General features: G+C 45.8%; 1 protein-coding gene across 1 annotated transcript; it reads left to right on the forward strand.

Annotated features, from left to right (window-relative positions):
- The first annotated feature begins 3 nt into the window (after nt 1-3).
- On the forward strand, nt 4-12744 carry LOC6609366 (membralin). Its single transcript, XM_032715139.1, has 13 exons — nt 4-282; nt 344-426; nt 491-637; nt 696-788; nt 849-1051; nt 1110-1275; nt 1340-1502; nt 1560-1617; nt 1682-1765; nt 1835-1967; nt 8702-8801; nt 9102-9774; nt 10644-12744. The coding sequence occupies exons 1-13, from the start codon at nt 154-156 to the stop codon at nt 11495-11497; spliced, it is 2886 nt and encodes a 961-aa protein (XP_032571030.1). The 5' UTR covers nt 4-153; the 3' UTR covers nt 11498-12744.
- The last annotated feature ends 7174 nt before the right edge of the window (nt 12745-19918 follow it).

Here is a 19918-nt window from a genome sequence, read left to right on the forward strand (position 1 = left end):
CGGACCTGGTTGTTGTTGTTGTGGTCCGCCAAGTGAATTTTAGCCAACTCTCTGAGATCAAGATTGAGAAATATCCGTAGACTGAGATCAGATCGGACTGCGGAAGAGGGGCCAACCAACCAGACGCGGAAGTAACAACCTTCAACTCCAGCCATGGCCGCTGTGCTGCCGGAAAACGCGGCCGAGATCGCGGTGGCCAATGCAATCAATAACATCAACGGGAATGGAAATGGGAACGGGCGCAATCGGGTGCTACCTGGCGGATTAGGTGGTGGTGGACAGGTATGTAATTACCCATGGATTGTTTAGAACACAACACTCTTATCTTTTTCCCGACTTGCAGAACAACATGATGAATATGCGGGATCGACTGTTCCATGCCATATATTTTCGGGCGGCGGCCACCTATGCGGAGTTGGTTCCAAGGTAAGAGTCATTGGCCCCCTTATCTGCCCACCCTTATCACCCGCATATGATTTTCCATTTCCAGGAAGGTGCAGTTGACCATTGAGTTCCTGCTGCTGGCCAAGGCGTTGCTGTTCTTCTTTACGCTCATCTACGTGCACAACTCCTTCATCAAGAATCCCTGCACTTGCCTGCAGGAGGTTAAGAACTGGCCGCGCGAAGGCGTCATCAGGCATGGATTACCTTTGGAACATATTTTCAATCATTGTTAAGCCAGTACTTCTTTGCAGAGTGGAGATCATTCCTCACCTGGCGGAGAAGCGAGCAATTTGGCAGGGAATCAAGAGGGACCAAGAAATAGTGCGCTCCCTAAAGGATTCCTAGTGAGCATACAAAACATTCCTTAATAAAGGGGTACATTCATGTATACTAATTTGTTTCAGCTACTATGGCATTGGACCCCAAACTCGGCAAAATCAAGACACGCTTAAACGGTACGAGTCCATTCTGGGAAAACTGGGTCTGCCCGTCCGACCAACCTTCGCTTACAGTAACGAATCCCTGTACTACTACTTTGATGCCATCAACATCCTGGACACCTACGACCATCCCAATGCAATACAGCTCAAGAACGAAGAGGATGATGGTTGGAAATTCTAAATATAAATTATATAGTTTTTCCTAATGAGCATATTCTATTGTAGAAGAGCAGTACATTGTGGAGTATTCATTGGAGTATGGCCACCTCCGCTTGTCTTCATCCACGCGAAAGCGTCTACGCATTCCCGTGCTCACTGTCCAATTGGATCCCAATACGGACAAGTGTTTTGGGGACAGTTTGACGCGTTATTTGCTCAAACGTTTGCTAGGGTAAGAAATAACCTTTCGTTTAAGGCTCAGCTGCATTTTGTAACTATGTTCCCTTCGTTTATAGCTATGATGACTTACTAATGGCATCCGTACGAACTATAGCCGAGCAGGAAGAGAATAAGGGCTACCTGCGCAATGTTATAACCGGCGAACATTATCGCTTCGTCTCCATGTGGTGGGCAGCCTGGAGCAGTTACCCGGCTGCCTTCTGTGTGATGTTACTATTCGTAAGTCAACTGAAATCACGGGGATTATATAGTTACTAAAATAAGTTTGTGTTTCAGACCTTCTCAGTGTCGATGTTGCTGCGCTACTCACACCACCAGATCTTTGTGTTTATAGGTACTAAATTCACACAACCCACCCAAGCTTTAATATACTTTAAGGACATTTTTTTCTCTTTCAGTCGACCTGCTGCAGATGCTGGAGTACAATGTGTCCGCCCGGTTCCCAATCGCACCGTTGCTCACTGTCATATTGGCGCTCGTAGGTGTGGAAGACTCTGCCTAATGATTCATTTGCATTCCCATTAACGCTTGTATTTGTATTTTTTCTTCAGGAATGGAAGCCATCATGTCGGAGTTCTTTAATGACACCACCACGGCCTTCTACATCATACTGATTGTCTGGATCGCGGATCAATACGATGCCATCTGCTGTCACACGAGCATCACCAAGCGTCATTGGCTCAGGTGCGTACCAGTTCGATATCGTTACTTTTCCCAAACGTATCCAGACCAACAGAGTATCCCCATTCTGGCCATGTTTATTTTTGTTTTTACTGTGAAATCGTCCGTGCCCCGGACAAATGACAAATTCAATTACATTAAGTCTGCAATCCTTTCCAGCATCTATGTGTTACCGCTGCCCGGCCATAGATAATAGCTTCCACCCGGCATCTTGGCCATCCCAACCCACCTCAGTCATCAGCACTTAACAGTTCATTTCGTTCGGTTCGCAGATTTTCCTTCTCTTTGGTCTCAGTCCGGGTATTTTGCACTCTTCTCCCAATCCAACCGCCGGCGTCCCGGTTGTTATTTGAAAATTAACTTGGCTTGCGCAAGCCTCCCCCGGGGCCGGAACAAATCGACCAGTGGCCGCCACCCCTTCGCCAGGGGGCGGGGCAGGCCCCTCCCTCGCCAACCTCCACGTCCTTCCCTCTACCCTCTCATCCATCCACCCACTCAAACACACAGACACCGGCAAACAGAGAATTTCATCACTTAAGTCAACAAGCGTAACCCAAGCGCCGTTTCTCCATATAGCCATCATGCATATAGCTCCTGACCAACTGGCCCAAGCAACTGAGCCGCACCATTAGCAAACATTTAAATAAACACGCTGCCCCCATAGCGGAAAACGAAAAAAAGGGGGAAAATTCGAAGAAAAAAAGCTATGGAAATTTAGAGCTGCTCATTCCCGTTGTTCGATCGACATTAATGACCATGCACGTCAGGACAGCGGACAACCCCATCCTTGCCAGAAACAGAGCTACTTTGCGGTTTATTACGCGCACTTTGCATAATTGAGAGCGGCCGCCGCAAGAAATTATTTCCATCTTTTTTTTTCGGCCACTTTTCCGGACATCAATTTCCACGATGCGCTGAACGGACCATCAATAATTCAAGAAGACACTCGAAAATTCCCTTTTCGGCGAGGGCCAAGGTCCGCACGCCTTGATTATGAATTCATGTGCCTGCATCCAGCCTCAATCACTGGCCACGCCACCGCCTTGCGGTGTTGATTTTGCGTAATTTGCGCCGAATTAAAAGGCTATCAGTGCTCCCGAAAATTTTGGCAAGTGAAGAGTCTCGTCGTCGCCTCCTCGAGGGCCACTTGTCGTATATTTATATTCATTAAAGATTCATTGCCGCGAATGATTTTAAATGTGCTCGCCTCGTTTGCCCACAGCTTCACAGCTTGTCCTGTGGATTCCTATGGAAATGGCAGCTGGGAAAGCGGCCAGACGAAAAGCATAACTTGGACAAGATTACACCTTACGTGAATTTACTGGGGCACAAATTAAAAATTCATGGGAAGCAGGCATAAGGCATCGTTTTGTCTCGCATTTCTCCCAGCACAGATGAAAAGGCAGTCCAGATTGCGATGATAGTTCCTCTGCGAGACCACAACGACGCTACTAATCTGTTAGGTTGTGATGTGCACCTGGCCAAATGGAATATCTTTTGTGTCTGATGCGCTCCTTCGAGTTTCGCATAACTCATCATTTGCTCGCCCAGATTGTCAAACTTTTTGCAAAACTTTTGAATGAAAAAATATCCAATTGCATCGTACCGGGCGAATCCTTTTCTGTGCAATTGAATGGCAAACAATATCTGATGTTGCTTCGCATAGGTAGCTCTATAAAGGACAATGATTGGGTATGGGCATGGGTATTGGTCTAAGTCCAAGTCCAAGGAGCTTTCGTCTTGGGTCCTTCCTCGCTTTAAGTGAAATTAATTCAGTGCGGAATCCTGGCACATCCATATGCCATATGGCCAGGACGCTCCACCGGAACCATAACAGCATGTTTGTGAGTGTTTTGTGTGTCTGGAGGGTGTGTTTTCTGGTTGGGGAGGGGCAGGTTCGAGTGTGTGTGCTTTCCTACGGTTTAATTTTGCTGTTATTGACTGCCCCAAGCGGTGAAAGGGGTTTCCGGAACAGTATATTTGTACCCTAGCTGCATGGGGGTGTATAATTCGTAGAAAGCGGCTTTTGATAACGAAATTTAAACAACATGCGTAAGGCAACTGTTTTTGAGTGATATTATAATTAGAAAAGAAATCTATTGTAAATGATTACATTTGTTAAATGAACATAATTACAATATATTGTAAACAACTTGGCTATAAGTCCACTTATTTGCTAGGGTATTACAAATTTCATTATGGCGAGTTAGGAATTCTTTCTTGTTCTTGCTGGCGCCGCTGTTGTGGGTCCTGCGGTTATGGGTTACAGGGCCGGGATTGCTTGTGCTGCTGCTTCCTGCTTCCTTCCTGACTTCCTTCCTTCGTGCCCGAGGTGGTGGGGCTTACTGGCCCGATCCTTCTGCTCCTCTTGCTTCCGTATTTGCTCGCCTGTTTTTGCGGTTAACTTGGTCTGCGAAAGGCAGGCAGTCAAGTCGGCTAAGAAGCAAGCCGGCTGGCATTGAAGTTAGCATAGAACACAAACAAGCTGGCGGCGCTTTTTGCTTTTTAGCAACTACTACAGCCGTTCCAATTCAAGCGCCGCCCCTTGCAGTCCGCCAAATGGTATTAATTTCATTGCATAGACTAATTTGTGTACTTAAACTTTGCTAAAAGTTGCAATCAACGTGAATTGCAAATGGCAATTGCAGATGGCAGTCGGAAGCTTAAAACTGTCAAGTGGCAAACCTCGGGCTTCAGCTGCTGCTTCAGCTGCTGCTCCGGCCTCCATTCCATCTCCATTCATTTTAGCCATCCAGCCCAACTCTAACCTTGCGAACTTCCTGTCAATTGCCTTCAATTCATTCTAATTGACTTTAAAGTCATCAAAGGAGCGGCTGTCTCGGCTCTTCTTAATCGCCGTTTAACGAGGCTACCCCGACCCCACCTACCACCTACCACCCCTGACTACACTATACGTATATATTCGCACGGAAGGAGCATAATAAGCCCCTGACACCCGGACTTTACCCCCAATCCCCCGGCAGCCCTTTCACTTGGCCTTCTTATTTTGCCCTGTGGCTTCTTGCGGCGCGTAATGCTTCTTTTGTGCTTAAATCTGGTTGCCAGGCACGGGCAGACGACACGTATTAAATGAGCTGCAAACGCACAGGAAAAGCTAAAAGAAACACCTGCCATTGCTGGCCTCCACTTCATCCTGCTGCCTGCTGCTGGCTACGAATCCAAAGTCTTGCGCAGATTGTTTGTCGCGTTGCGAAAGCTGAACGCTGAAAGCGAGGAAGCTGACGAAGCTGAGGACCCAAGCATCAAAGAGCAAATGCCAGGGACCCGGAGTCGGGGGCCAAAGTGGTTGGGCAAAGGGGTATGGGTTCAGGTCGGTTACAGTAGCGCGCCTCAAGTAGCCGCCTTCGTCTCCGCTTTCGTCCTCTTGTTTACACGCTTGTTACGCCAACAAACATAGCGAATATATACACATATATATATATTTATATATATAGGGGATAGGTGGGGAGCATATAACATATATATTCGCCTGCCATTGTTGCCGCTTCACGGTCTGAATAGGTGGCCACGGTGTCGGCGGGTTAGCCTCAACGTCAACGGCATTGGCAACCATGGTGAAGGAAGCCCCCGGAAAAACTGGTGGGAAAGGAAATGGGCTGGCATTTTCCTTTCGCTTTGCACTCCTTTGGCTGTTTTCGTGTTGATTGAGATCATGTTACGCAAAGTATAATTGCGTCAAGTTTGTTTTTCTGCCATAACTTTTGTCCAACCGCGCGGGCGGCGACCCCCATCAACAGAAGTGGCTCAAAAAGGGGGGTGCTTTGCTGGGTGGATGGTTGGATGGGTGGCAACTGGGCGTATACTCGCTGGGCGGGTGTTGTTCAAAGGTGCTGTTGATGAGTGCTCATAACGAGGCAAAATCGCTTCATTGTTGTGTGTGCCAGTTGATGTGTGTGTGTTTGTACTCTGTTTGTTTCAGTTTCAGCTTGTTTTGTTTGTTAACATGGCGTATGCGCAACGTGCCTTTGTCTGCTGTTTGCATATGCGACAACTCTGTTCCAATTTATGCACGAAAATGGGTCGTTTTCACGCATTTAACAGGAGGAGAAAGCTAGAGCAATGGAATGCGTGGTGTTTGCATGGCAAACACTTCACTTTTTGTGATATTTCAATTAAGTTTCGAGTTGCATTCACTCACCGGCACTCCGCTTTCGAGTTTCTACCTCCGAATCAAAAACTCATTGAACCCATACTTACATCTGTTGAAAGAGATATCCTTTCTCCTGTTCACCATAGTGAACCATAGTGGGGAACCATAGTTCCCCGTCCACCCCTTCAAAGATATGCAATCCCATATGTGTGTATGCAAATGCTATTAAAAGCAGCCATTTCAACAGAGGAGCTTACAAGCTCATTGAGCACTTTAACTATTACGAATTGCCCACATGGCTCCTTCTGCTCGTCCTAATTCGCCCCCTCGGTGTTTACCTGCAACAAATAAACACTTATGACGCAGATCGGATCATCGTTGCTGCAAAAACTGACACAACCAACAGCAGCATTTCACACTTGCCATCAGGTTGAGCTGAGCTGAGGTGCTTATTTAACCCCCCCCCAGACACATGCAACAGTTGTCCTATTTGCCATCCTGCTACTGTCCCGCCCACTTCCGCTTTTGGTGCGAAGGATATGAAAGCCAACAGTATTTGCTGGCGCACATCCGTCCTGCCACATCGCACCTTGGTCGATGGTGAATCGAAACTGATTGCTCGTTGCAGGCAAAGAGTTCTAAGATTCATGTCTTGTAGTATGACTGTGATTGTATTGGTTTAGAGAAAGTATTTCTAATCAATTGTTGAGTTCGTAATATTGATGTATACCTGGTTTACAAATAATAACTGAGTCACTTTAATAAAAAAAATATTCTAATTATGTTACCATAATCAAATTATAAACTCATATCAATATAAATCTATATCGAAAATTCCTGCATTCAAACCATCCTTCCCTAATATGGAACTTCAACATGTTCTCCATTCTCAAGACTTGTCCGCTCAAGAGAGATTTGTCCGGACAATGATGTTTTGAGTGTCCACACGATATTGCTCCTTAAGAAGTATTTCCAAGACATACTCACTGACGACAGTGCACTGTGCGTCCGCTGGCAGTGCAAGTGGGATGAGGATGAGGAGGAGGAGGAGCATTGTCTGGGCAAGGGTACGGGTTACGGGTGGCATTGTAGGAAAGGGTAAGGAGCGGAAGCGGGGACGAGGCATTGCTGCTTGTCAACGCTACGCTACATTAGGAAAGCGAATGAAACGGAAACGAACGGGCGATAAGTGTTGTCTACGTGCCTGCAGCCCGCACTTCCTTTTCAGCCACCCGGCGTCGAGGATTCGGGTGTTTCTCTGTGTGTGTGTGTGTGTGTGTGTATGGGTCCATGTGGCCATGTGTCAGTGCGAGGGAAATTGAGGAAATTGCTGGCAAGCGTTCGGCGGGCATGTGTCCATAATGCTCAACGCTCAGTGCTCCTCAGCTTGCGCAATGCCCTGGAAAGGCTTGCTAAATAAGAGTCGTGTGTCTTCATTTGTCGCTGTTGATATAGATGGCGGATACTTCTGGGTTACTCGGTGTGTGTGTGTGTGTGCACACAATCAACTCGAATTAAATTCAATAACATAACTCAATCATGGCCATGCCCCAAACCACCATGTCCATCCCCATTCCGTTTCCGATTCGTATCCATTCTACCCCCCGATGGCTGTAAAAATAAATTAAAGTTGAATTCCGCTGGCCACGCCAAAGGTCCTCTGTCCGGTTGTCAAGCTGTTTGTCCGCTTGTCCATTGCTTATCAATGAGTCGCCTTCGCCCGTCATTATTGTTGCTTCTGTTGTTGTTACGGCCATCCATTGTGTTTCTTATTTGTTGTCTTTGGGCCAGCTACAATTCAGCTAACAGCGCCAGCAATTATTTATATTATTAAATCCTCTTGAGTGTTATTTTTTTATTTTTTGCCCCCGCTTACTCCTGCCCCTTCATCCATGGGGCCATTGTTGTTTCCGTTTCCATTCGGTTTCTCGCCGCCGCCGCTGTTGTCTTGGCAGTTTGATATTTGCCCGCCCCGGCTACGGTTACTTGTTACTCTTATGTCATGGCCCGGACTCCCAGGGTCGCTCCTCCCTCCTCCATCCGCCGTGCGCCATCCGCCACACGTCTGACCCATTTCTCCGCCGCTTATGCTTGGAATGGCAGTAAAATAGAAAAACAGAAACCAATATGTTTTTGCTCTTTATTTTTGTCAACTAAATACCATTTGGTGGAATGGTAATCATGCTTTCCGCCCAATGATCGCCGATATTTGATGTGGGTTTCGAAGCCCCAGACACGATTTCTTTCTTTTTTTGTTGGCAGCTTTAAAATGGATGTGAGCAAATTGTTTGGCTATTTCTATTATGTTCTATCCAAGGATGGGGTCTCGATTTTCTTAAGTGCCTGACACTTTTGACACCACTTTTAAATGGGGTAAATGTTTTACTCACTTAAACTGAGATATAGCATGAATGAATGATTCGTTTCAAGGTATGAATTCGTTAAAATCCATTTAGTTATTCATCCATCTATCCATCTTTTTAGGTTTAAAGTTCGCCTAAGATCTGACTATTTAATCTATTAGACTGTACCTATTCCAACAATTGACTGTGAAACGGATGTGACTGCCTCTCGGGTGACAATTGTTTGAGTCTGGATCTAACTCGTTTCGTTTGTTCACTTGCAGATTCTTCTACCTGTACCATTTTGCGTTCTATGCGTATCACTATCGCTTCAGTGGACAGTACAGGACGCTGGCCCTGCTCTCCTCGTACCTATTCACCCAGGTGGGTAGTGCTATACGTGGCCAAATGGCGTAACCATGGCGAATAATGAATGCGTTATGCAACGACGCTGCGACAATGATGGAAACGAACTCCGGCCATGTTTACGCCTGTCAAGTGCATGACAAATTGCCATTCTCCACTGGCCTTTTGTGGCATTGTGGCATTGTTTCCAGTCGGGCCAGAGGCTCACGTGCAGACCGAAACCGGTCTCACGTGCCCGGCGACCGTGGCAAAACATCTCATCCTATCTGCTCCATATATCTGTCTGAGATTCACACTCGTGCCCCTTCTTTTTTCCAGCACTCGATGGTGTTCTTCTTTCATCGCTTCGAGCTGCCAGCCATCATGGCCCAGCACCAGGTCTTCATCATAACACGCAACCAGGGAGCAGCAGCAGCAGCGGCTGCAGCGGCAGCGGGCGCGGACGGAGCAGAGGCAGCAGGAGGGGGTGCAGGAGCAGATGCTGCAGCTGGAGGACAGCAAGAAGCTGGTGGGGCAGGAGCAGGCGGCATCGGTGCTGGCCAGCAGGCGTCTATGCAACGTGCCCGTCTCATAGTCACGCGACTCTTCAGCCAACTTGCAGCACAGCGCCAGGGGCAGCAGCAGCAACAAAATCAGCAGCAACCACGCCCGCCAGGACCCACCGCCGCCGTGGGCGTGGCCTTGGCCAACCTGAGAAGACTGCCCGTGGTGGGCCAGTGGCTGCAGGGCCGCGAGCAATTCGCCACCGTGCGTCGCGTCTTCCTGGGACACGGCGGCAACGCAAGGCTGATGCAGGTGCGTCTGCAGCGTATTAACGTCGCTGACATACCTGGCTTGCGCAACCAGGTGGCAGCGGCCATGGCAGCAGCGGGGGCCGCCCAAAGGGGCCAGAGCGCAGCAACAGATGAACCCACCAGCGGCGATGTTGCAACTACAGATGTGGCAGCAACAGCAGCCGCGACAGCAACGCCAGCAGCGGACGATGTAGCAGGTGAGCTTTGGCGACATTCCCTCGCCTTAATTGAGTGGGGCCAGCACACTTCATTGACTTTCGCAACGAGGGCTTAAACTCTTAACTTTTGTGGCAACCATTTGCATACCCTTTTCAGTGGGCATAATGCGTGCATCAAAAGTGCTTTTTCACAAGAACTCTTTTCATTTAATCCGCAACAATTGGTGCTTTTAATTGCATCCTTTCGCTAGAAAAACAATTAGCCTCGGGTTATATTACGCAAATAAGTGCAATTATCATGAGCCAGGCCAAAGAATTTGTGTAATTAGTTGATGCGATTATGATGATTGCATTTAAGCAGATTGCTGATTTCACCTGTGTAAATCTGTCATATGAGTGTAAAGAATATCCGAACTTCGACTTACATCAGTACCTTCCCATTTTTTTGCGATGGCAGAGCTGTTTTCGTTGCCACGAAGTCCTTTTTGGCTGTGTGTGAAATCGTTTGGAAGATAAATTCAAATTTGAATTCCACTCGACAAACGGGAAATCCCTTTCGCCTCCGGAAGCTCGTGTGTGAGTTGGTAACAACCAAACAAGCAATACAAATAAGCAAATAACAGATTCGGTGGCAATAAATGCCAACGAGAGCACTGCCGGATTGGCACGAGTGGTGGTGGGAGTTAGTGGAGCAATGGATCCAAGGAACCAAGGAACCCTCGATTTTGAAGCATTTTCAATAGTCGTGGAGCAGCAAAGCCACTCTTAACGTCTTTCTGTCTGTATACAATAATCGTAATATGCATGAAATTATTTCTCAATTCGCAGGAAAATGTTCACTGTAAATGTTTCGCTTGTCATTTCCTGTTTTATTTTCACTCTGCCTTCAAATTCCCTGCATATTTCAGATGTCGAAACAAATCAGGGACGCAAGCAGCCGACAACATCGAGCATAAATGATGCAGTAGCAACGGGAGCGGAAGGAGCTCAGGACAAGCCCGGCCAGGAGAAAGTGGAGGTGGTCGAGCATTCTGGGCAAGAAAAGCTACAGCATGGCGATGGCGATGGGGATGGGCAAATAGCGGGCATGTCCAAGACGCTGGAAAATCTAAATTTCGTTGCGGCGGATATTATAAATATGTCGGATGAAACTACTGTAGCAGCATCGCCCCCAACGGACGGCACTCAACAACCAGATCAGACCCTGATCCACACCCACGTCCATGTCCATCAGACTCAGCCGAAGGCGAGGCAATTAGAAAATAATTTGCCAGAGTTGCTGAAAACTGAGGGGGCATCCGCAGCAACGGCATCAGGTGAAAAGCAAAGCTGCCCACTACAAGCACCCAGCATTATGAATGACCAGCAGCAGCAGCAGAGGCAGAAAAACAAACCGGACGAGCCCGCGACAGCAACGGTAGCAACATCAGCAGTTGCCACGTCAAAACAATCCTCTGGGCCAGGAGCAACGGAGGTGGGAGCGGTAGGAGCGGCAGGAGGAGCCGACGCAACAGCCAGGCCAATGATGGATGACAGGCAAACAGTTGATTTTATAGAAGGCGACAGCCCAACGTCAGCAGCAAATTGCCAACTCAATGCTGGCACAAACCACAAGGCACAGGAGCAGCAGCTAATGAAAACTTCACAACATACATCAAACCAAGTGACAACTACAGCAGCAGCAACAGGAGCAGCAGCAGCAGGAACACCAGCAACGGGAGCAACAGCGGCAATGGGAACAGCAGAAACATCAGCAGAATAAGCAAGGCATTAGTGGCGAGCCTCCAGAAACGTACACAACACAAACCCAATTCCGAATCCGAACTCAAGCCCAAACCAACCGAAAGTAGCTACCCACATAACAAGATGTCATACATAAAGGAGCTAGTAAATTTTAGATAATTTGTCTGGTGTACTTATGTCCGGAGATCAACCACGACTCACGACGCCCCCGCTCCGATTCGAATGTGTGCTTGTGCCGTGTGAATGTGTCTGGGTTGGATGGGTGGTAGATGGATGGATGGTTGGATGGATAGCTGAATGGATGTATGGTTAGCTGGGTAGATGGTAGATTTCCGAGTGGGGGAGGTTAGTGGGTGTGAGAGCGTGTTTGAGCTTCGACCAGGAAAGGAGTGACGGAAACGCGTAGTTGACCTGCTTGCACCTGCAGGTAAAAGTCAGGATATACATACATATACATATATATTAATAATGTTGCACGGCTTTTTAATTAGCCAAATACGTGAGAAGCAGCCACACATGTACGAATACACACACACACACACAAGCTAGTCGCGTTTTAAACTTAACTTTTTTTGCCCATCCTTGTTTGCGCCTTTATTGAGAAAAATGCGTTGAACATTTTTAATTAACTTTCCGTTCCGAGCTGCCTTCAACCCACGAAGCGCCAGCCGCCTCATCGTTTTGGACTCCGCCTCCGAAAACGGACGGACAAACAGCCGTAAGCCCTTCCGGCCGATAACCAAGCCCGATCCGATGCCTGCGCTGATGCTTCTACTGTTTGCCCAAGCTCTTTGCTTTAGCTTTATGGAATACCATAGGATTGTCAACTGTAATATATTTTGTTTGTCGAAACATCATTTTAACAAAAAAGAAAGAAAAAACGGGCCGAAAAAAGCCATCACAAAGGAAACACACTGTGAATATTCATAAGAAATTGTCGTTGAACGTTTGCCTGTTGTTGGCCAAAAAAAAAAAAAAATGTAAAATTCTTTATTGTAATTTTATTGCTTTCATTTATGTTTTTAAGCGTACTCCTACTTTGTACATGGTAATTAATCTGAGATGCGATTGAGTGAATGTGGCGACGTGTTTCTAGAACTATTTGGTAAGCAATGGCGGTCGGAATCGAAGTTCGCGAACGGTTTATAACTCTTAATTATACGTACTAAATACTAAAACTAGTAGCTATGACTCTTTGCTATTGCTAAACAAACAAAAAAAATGTTATTTCTAAATGTGTATAAATATATATACGACATAAATTAAGTGCACGCTTTCATTTATGGGCGGGGAACATCTCCAGCTGGACTTGGTTTTTGGGTCTAATGAATCCGAAAATGGTTGTGCAATTTACATAAATGTTAATAGCGATGGCAATTTAATTTGACTGGAACACAAACAAATTATGCAACATCAGAAGTAGCAGCTCGATTTGCATATTTCCGCCTTATAAACAAACTGAGCGAAACCAATTCGGGGTAGTCATATAATGGATATCATTTTTCCGGAACAGGATTTTCAAATTGGGGTTGAATGGATATAAAATCTCTTTATAAGTTATGCTTATGATTTTAGCAATTAAAAAGCACGCGCTGATTACATTAAAATTAATTTAAGTGAATGAATAAATAAAATGAACGCGAATGTTAATCTGTGGATGGTAATCCTTGTCCAAATTAACGTCAAAATGTCCTGTGTCATCAACTCGCAAGGACATGGCTATGCTACTGTGAGCAGTGCCAAAACTTTGAAGCTACAATATGCTAATAAAACAATGCAAATGGTCTGAACAACTTCCACCTTCGCCTGCTGCTCCCGGTGAAGTTGCTCCTGCTGATGCGGCTCCTGGTGGTGGCAACTTGTGCTGTCGCTGCGCATATCTTCCAGCTCGCTGATGTGAGCCAAGCCAAGTGACTTACAATAATAAACAGCATGTGCCGACTGCCGACTTCAGACAGGAGCAGGGACATCACGACGACGATGACGGAGTGGCGGTGTGCCGGGCCAGACAGCCCTGACAGCCGTGGAGCACTTCTTGTATGCGGAGCTGGATGGATAAGGGGACATGGAGCGATAGCATCAGTAGATGCCGATGGTCGACGCTGGCGGGGATGGGGGGGAAAAAACATACATATTTATTATGTCGCAAGTACTCGACGACTGCCTATATGAGCAACGTGAGCTTTCTTTGATTAACATCTTTATCAATATTTTCTTATTATTTGCTCATTTCATCCGACTGGAGTGGGCGGGGCGCCCGGCAACTTTTCAATAAAGAAGCTGGCAACTGACAGCGAAAAATAAGTAAAAAAAAAATAAACAAATCATTTGCATCTCATTAATGCAAATCACACACATACCTACATAGATACCCATATCTATGTATATATCTACTCCTCCACGTTGTGTTTCATGTTTTAAAAGGCTTGTCAATTCCCATTCGCAGTCGGGGGAATGAGAGCCAACCCCGCGGCGTCATCCTTATGCGTCCCAACCCCTTTTATCCCACCGAAAAGCCCCAAGGATGTTGTTAATCAGAAGTCAAACAAAGTGTTGCCTACTTTTCAGCTGTGATTGCTAGCACAACATTTTAATTGGGTATTTATGTACATATATTCTCGGCAAATATTTCCTCAAGGCTCTGACCAGAAACCTAAGCTATATATACACCTATTTACTAAATCAATTACCTTTCGCCTGCGGGAAGTTCTGATATACTCGAGAATCGCAATTAAAATGGTACAAACTACAACTGACAGTTCAAAGAAATCAAGCTTTTGATATGTCCTTGTACTTACTTTCAACTGTTTTGAGTCCTTTTGAGTGAGAAATCACTTGTAGTTAAATTCTTTTTATATTGAGATACAAATACTTACTTAAGTGGCATTTTTCACGAGCATTCAATTCACTTTCTTCAACTTCAATTGACCTGCAACCTTAATTGGCATTAATCGGTTTAAAAAGCAAAATAAAAAATACGCAATGCATAATTAAGAAAAAAAATGATTATATCAGCATCCTTTTTTTAAGAACTTCCCGCGAAGAGCAAATAAGCTTAAATGGTATTTACCAAATAAATAGCAATATGACTTTAATTAAAATATAGTATTTCGCTGCAATAGTTAGAAAGAAAATCGCTTTAATTAAGGCCCCTGTGCAATTAATTGCATAAAACAAATAACCTGTTAAATTAATTAACTTTTAGCCACCAACATTTTCCAGCTCATTTAACCGGGTTCCTCGCTTTTGATTGCTGAACAAATCTCGGTGAACTACGTGTATTCTCAAGCAATAACATTTGGATTTCAGGTTATAGCTACGAGCATACACGTGGCCATTGGAGATTGGCGACGCCATCGTAATCCACTTGGAGCAGCTGCCACTTTCACTGGCCGTAATCGGAGACGGTCGGTCACTTCTGCACCCGTTTTCAGATTCCACTTAATATTCATCTACTCACCAAAGGTATTCCTGGTGTTTTTGGCATTTCGCTGCTCCTTTGGTTTTGTGTTACGCCCGCGTCCGATGCGCCTAATAATGCCAGGAAGCAGAATTAATTGCACTATAATTTGTAATTAAGTCACCGGGCAGACACCAAAACTACGCGTGCCGGAATGTCGAGGGGGAGGGGGTGGGGGAAAGGGTTGTGCTGGCTAGCTGGCTGGCTAATAAAACGGAAGTAATATCGCCGCTCTGTTGAGGTTCTCCGGTGGGTGGTGACCCCGACCAGCCACTTTCCCTGCTGCCATAACTGTACATGTAACTACCTTGTTTCGCCGTAATTAATTAATTACATTACACAAACTTGCCGTCATCACAAGCGGGTTTTGTTGCTTTTGTTGCGCTGGTTGTTGCAAGTTGCAAGTGAGTTTGGGGTGGGTGTTGGGTGGTGTTTGTAATGGACCACCACCCATGTGGTGGCAGGCCACAAACGAGCATCACTTTCAATGAAATTAGCTTGTTTCGCAATCGTTCTTGCCACCTAGCGCCACTGCCTCGTCTGCCTCTTTGCCGTGGCAATTATTTTGCAATTTGGTGGCAGGCAAAGCCAATCAACTACTTTGGCAAACTTTAGAGCGCAAAATGCGAAATGTAAATAAAATGAAGTCCCCTGCCATGGGTAGCGTTCTCTACTAAAACTTCATAAAAATGCATTAAAAGTTGTGCTTTGCTTTCCTTTTTTTTGTTCATTTTCGAAGCCAGGTAAAGTTGAGTTAATAAGCTGACAGATTTCCCTCGAAGCTTATAACATTATTCACCATTTAAGTCTAATATTACACATTTTTCTGGTTTTAATTGTGCTGTTGAGGGAGGGGAAGGGGGGAGTGCCTGGGTTGGGTCAAATGCGTAGGAAAACGGAAAAATCAACAAATATCAAATTTGCTGTGTGCTGGCATTGCTGCGGGGCACTGTTGTTCTCAGATGTTGCTGCTGCCGCCGCTGTCTTCGTCTTGCTCCTTGTGTTGTGCTGTTGCTGCTCCTCCTGTTGCTGTTGTTGCTGCTGTTGCTGCTGTTGCTGCCACACAGACAGAGAAATAAATCGCGCATAATACCGCATACCAGAGCAACAGCACGAAGTATTTGCACTGCGTGACAAACAATTTGTGCCAACATTGACAGCGGCGCATCCGTTTCCGTTCCATTCCGTGCCTCCTTCGTGGGCGGACTGCAAGTGGACCAGGTCCTTGGATCCTGAATCCAGAATCCCGGACCCCGAGGAGGAAAAGCCGCCTTGTGCGCTTGCCCCTCCTGTGTTGTGTAAATATAAATATTTTCATTCCGCTTCCATTTCTTTTGCCCCGGCGTCAGTGTTAATTGAAAAATCATTTGCTGAACTTAATTAAGCAATGTCCTGGCAGCCACAAAAAAAAAAAAAAAAAAAAAACAGAGTACATGAAAAATGCATTCGCAGCATTATTAATTTCGATTTTTAATCAAATTGCGCGCTGGAAAATGACATTAGATGGCCACAAGACCACACCAGACCGCGCCGCACCAATGATAATAATCAAACTGGATGGATAGATGGCTGTGTGTCAACAGTATCGCATCGCTATGTGCGAAATAATGGAGGTCCTGATGGCAATGGCGGCGCATAGATGCCGCTGCTAATGTGACACATGATTTCATTCCAAATTTATGTATGCAAACAAAATTGCTGGCCCAACAATAACAGCGCCGATGGACAACAAAAAAAAAGAAAAATGAAAAATTGAGAAAATATGTTGCAAATGTAAACAAAGTGTGGGAAAAGTGAAAGAAAGGAACTTTGATTTTGTTTGGTTGGGATTGAGGGATACGCATACGGGCTTGGGGTTTAAAAAAAAAAGTGGGTATACCATATATAGCATATGACGGGGTTGAAATTTTCTGATCTTTTCCTAAAATATTTACCCCTGTCGATGCGTTGGGTTAGTAGCAGTTGCCCACTTTGATTGCCCCATAGAATTCCACATGGGAATTCCACTCAAGTTGGCCAACAGAGGAGTGGGCGTTATAAAAGCCACTAGGATTCGACATTTGTGTGCATTTTTTAATGGCAAATTGAAATCACAGTACGGCAGACAGTAAAGGGGATTAAGTTTAAAGCTTTGTCTGCTCCTGTCGGTGGTGTTGTTAATTAAAACTCCATTCAGTTTTCCCACCAGACTCGCCCACTTTTTATCTTACCCACGCTTTTGTTTATACTTTGCTGCTTTTTTTGGTTTTTTTTTGGGTGCAGCAGCTACAGAGTAAATGAATAATTTGTTGACACTTTGCACCCACTTAATCAAGAGTTTGTTCTTCCTCCATGCCAGCTTGACTCCTTTTTAATTACGAGTGGAGATGTCAGTGGCACTGAAACTGAAACCGAGACCGAATGCGAAACAAGTGTAAGCAAATTGAGCTCCTTGACTAACGAAGTGCCCGAAATGAAAGGAGCGGAGGAGGAGGAGAAAATCCGCATGTGAAAGGACTGACTGAGGTGGCTTTGTTTAATTAGTTCCAGTCATAAATGAGTTTGGCCAGTAAATGCCCAGGGAGGATGATGCCTGCTTATCAGGTGTGTCCATGCAGGCCAAAAGTACCCAGACTCCATATATAGATACATATATATATATATATATATCACCACCATGGGTTGGTCGCATTAATACGCTCCGATACGTAAATATAATTGATGTTTAAAAAGTCTTACTGCGCGCTCCCAAAGTTACGATAAGTATGTGCCAACAATATGGAGCCGCAGGCGATATACTACATACTTTTGTCATAAGTCCGGCAGCTGGGACATTACCCATCGTGCTCAATGCAAGGACGAGAACGATGGATGAGTAGCAACCCCCCAGTGGCAAATGCTGTGCCCATGTTTCGTTCATCCGAGCATATCGTCCCGCCGCCTTCGTTCCCTTGTAAGTCAAACATTAATTGGCACTTAAAGGCATTTAATGTTACTGACTGGCTGAAAGCTATACTTTTTTTTTTTTTTTTAAACAATTTTGATGTTTTCACATGTCATCATGGGGTAAAGTTGAAAAAAGTAACTATCGATGGCTTTATAGATATTGCCATATATATATGGCTGTATATATATATATATATATGTATTTATAAGCCATAATCTTGGTGGAATACTTACGCGCAGCAGCTCACTTACATCGCCTGGCGCAGATTACGCATACGCAGCGTTGTCGGCGGTGCCAAAAGTCGCCGCTGTATGGAAATTAATGCTCAGTTTAGGAAAAGGTTGTGAATAGATAGCGCGGTTAATTGGAGGCGGATTACTGTACGGCGCGGCTGGCATTTAATGGAATTTTATTGTACTCCAACGTGAAGACTTCCTTCCGCAAGGGATTTACGTGGCACGTAGCAACGATTTCTATCACTTACCATCAGTTCAATTACGAATTATGTGCACTTCCTAGACGTCTCACTAGCTCCCTTTATCGCTGCCTGCCAACTTCAATATTTAAATTTGAGACCATTAAACCTAAGCTGTATTTTGGGATTAGATTCGACTCTTGGCCGGAATGGCTTTCCACCCCGGGACCCACCCACACATGTGTTTGCTGTCTGTGGCATAAGCCGAGAGGTAAATAATTTCCCTCTTTTTATTGCCCTGCAGTCAGCATAAAAAGTCAATATCTGCTGCTGCACTTCTGCCTGTTGGTCCTTGCAGTGCCAGACACTCTTCGCCTCCGTCCTTGCCAACCCGGCTGCATATGAGCTGGTCATAAATTTTGCCAAGCCAGCCCAGGGCAAATAGCAGTCACTGCTGCACCCAGTAGTAACTGGCCTTCGTTGGGCTCCAGTTGCTCCACTGGCACCTTCACCCACCTTCATGCTCCTCCAGCACATTCGTTGCCTTCGTTTTCCTGTTTGTTTAGCGCAATTAATGAGGCCGACGAGGCTGACTGGCTGGCTGGTTGGCTGGTTGGGCGGTCGTATGGGTTATCAACAGGTGTTGGGTTTCAATTCCTTGTTTATGGCTTATCTGTCACTAAACCAACACCGGAGGCAGCCCAAACCCACCCGCTCTGCCCTCTAGCCCTGCCTGCTGGTCTCTTTTTAATTTAAACGAAATTAAATTCGACCACAACCCATGTCAGGGACAAAGACCAATCCTGGCCGCACTCCTCCGGAGCACATTAATTAAAGTTGACGTCTAGGTGTTAGCACTGCCGCCAGTCGGCGATATATCACTATGATCAATCACACACACACACTCGCACTGTTGCATGGACATGTGGGAAACGGAAGGAGCAGGCAGGACATGTCAAATTGCTTGTGGCCAAGGTTTCGGTGCAATTCAATTTGCAGCTTGATTTGTTTGGCATTTTTGTGTGCTAGCTCCACTCTTTTCCTTCCACCCATTTGTGTCATAAATTCAACTGCCATATGCTGGCATTTTTGTGTGTTTCTGCTTTTTCTGTGTGCCTCACCCCTTCTATTTTTTTTTGGGGCAGCCCACTTCCGCTTCCTTCGGAGGTGCGATAAGCGGGCTGGCATTTATTATTTAATACGATAAAAGCGTTGGCAATAACGTGAGTACTATCTACTTACCCGACCATATGGTGGGCCACCATCTCGTCCAACCCGCTTCTCTTGCTATGTGCGCCTTGGCTGCCAAACGGCTCGACTCCATATGGCACTGGCGTTGCGTATACGCCACGTTGTCAGCTGCCACTTGCGAACTTGGTTGGCGTCACTCTCGAACTTGGTTTTCAATGGATATTATAACGATGGGCCACCGCTGATTGACTTCGATCTGAGGCATACTTTTGTGGGCGAGAGACACTGGCTTTTCATATGGAATACTATTGGCTTGGAGGAGCGGAACCAGAACCGTTGGCAGTCAGACTGTGACTGTTATGAAGTTTGATAATTTATCGGGCAGCAAGTCTAGGTAACGCCGGTCCGCCGCTGCCGCAGCCGCCGTCGACGTCACCTTCCGGCGAAG

Source organism: Drosophila sechellia, chromosome 2R, assembly GCF_004382195.2.
Source record: "Drosophila sechellia strain sech25 chromosome 2R, ASM438219v1, whole genome shotgun sequence".
In the NCBI taxonomy this organism is placed as follows: Eukaryota; Metazoa; Arthropoda; class Insecta; order Diptera; family Drosophilidae; genus Drosophila; species Drosophila sechellia.

Excerpts from the sequence above, each read along its gene's own strand:
- LOC6609366 (XM_032715139.1), top strand. The coding sequence starts at position 154 with ATGGCCGCTGTGCTGCCGGAAAACGCGGCCGAGATCGCGGTGGCCAAT. Across the intron at positions 1,276-1,339 it reads TTGCTCAAACGTTTGCTAGG|CTATGATGACTTACTAATGG; the intron begins GTAAGAAATAAC and ends CTTCGTTTATAG. Across the intron at positions 1,618-1,681 it reads CCAGATCTTTGTGTTTATAG|TCGACCTGCTGCAGATGCTG; the intron begins GTACTAAATTCA and ends TTTCTCTTTCAG.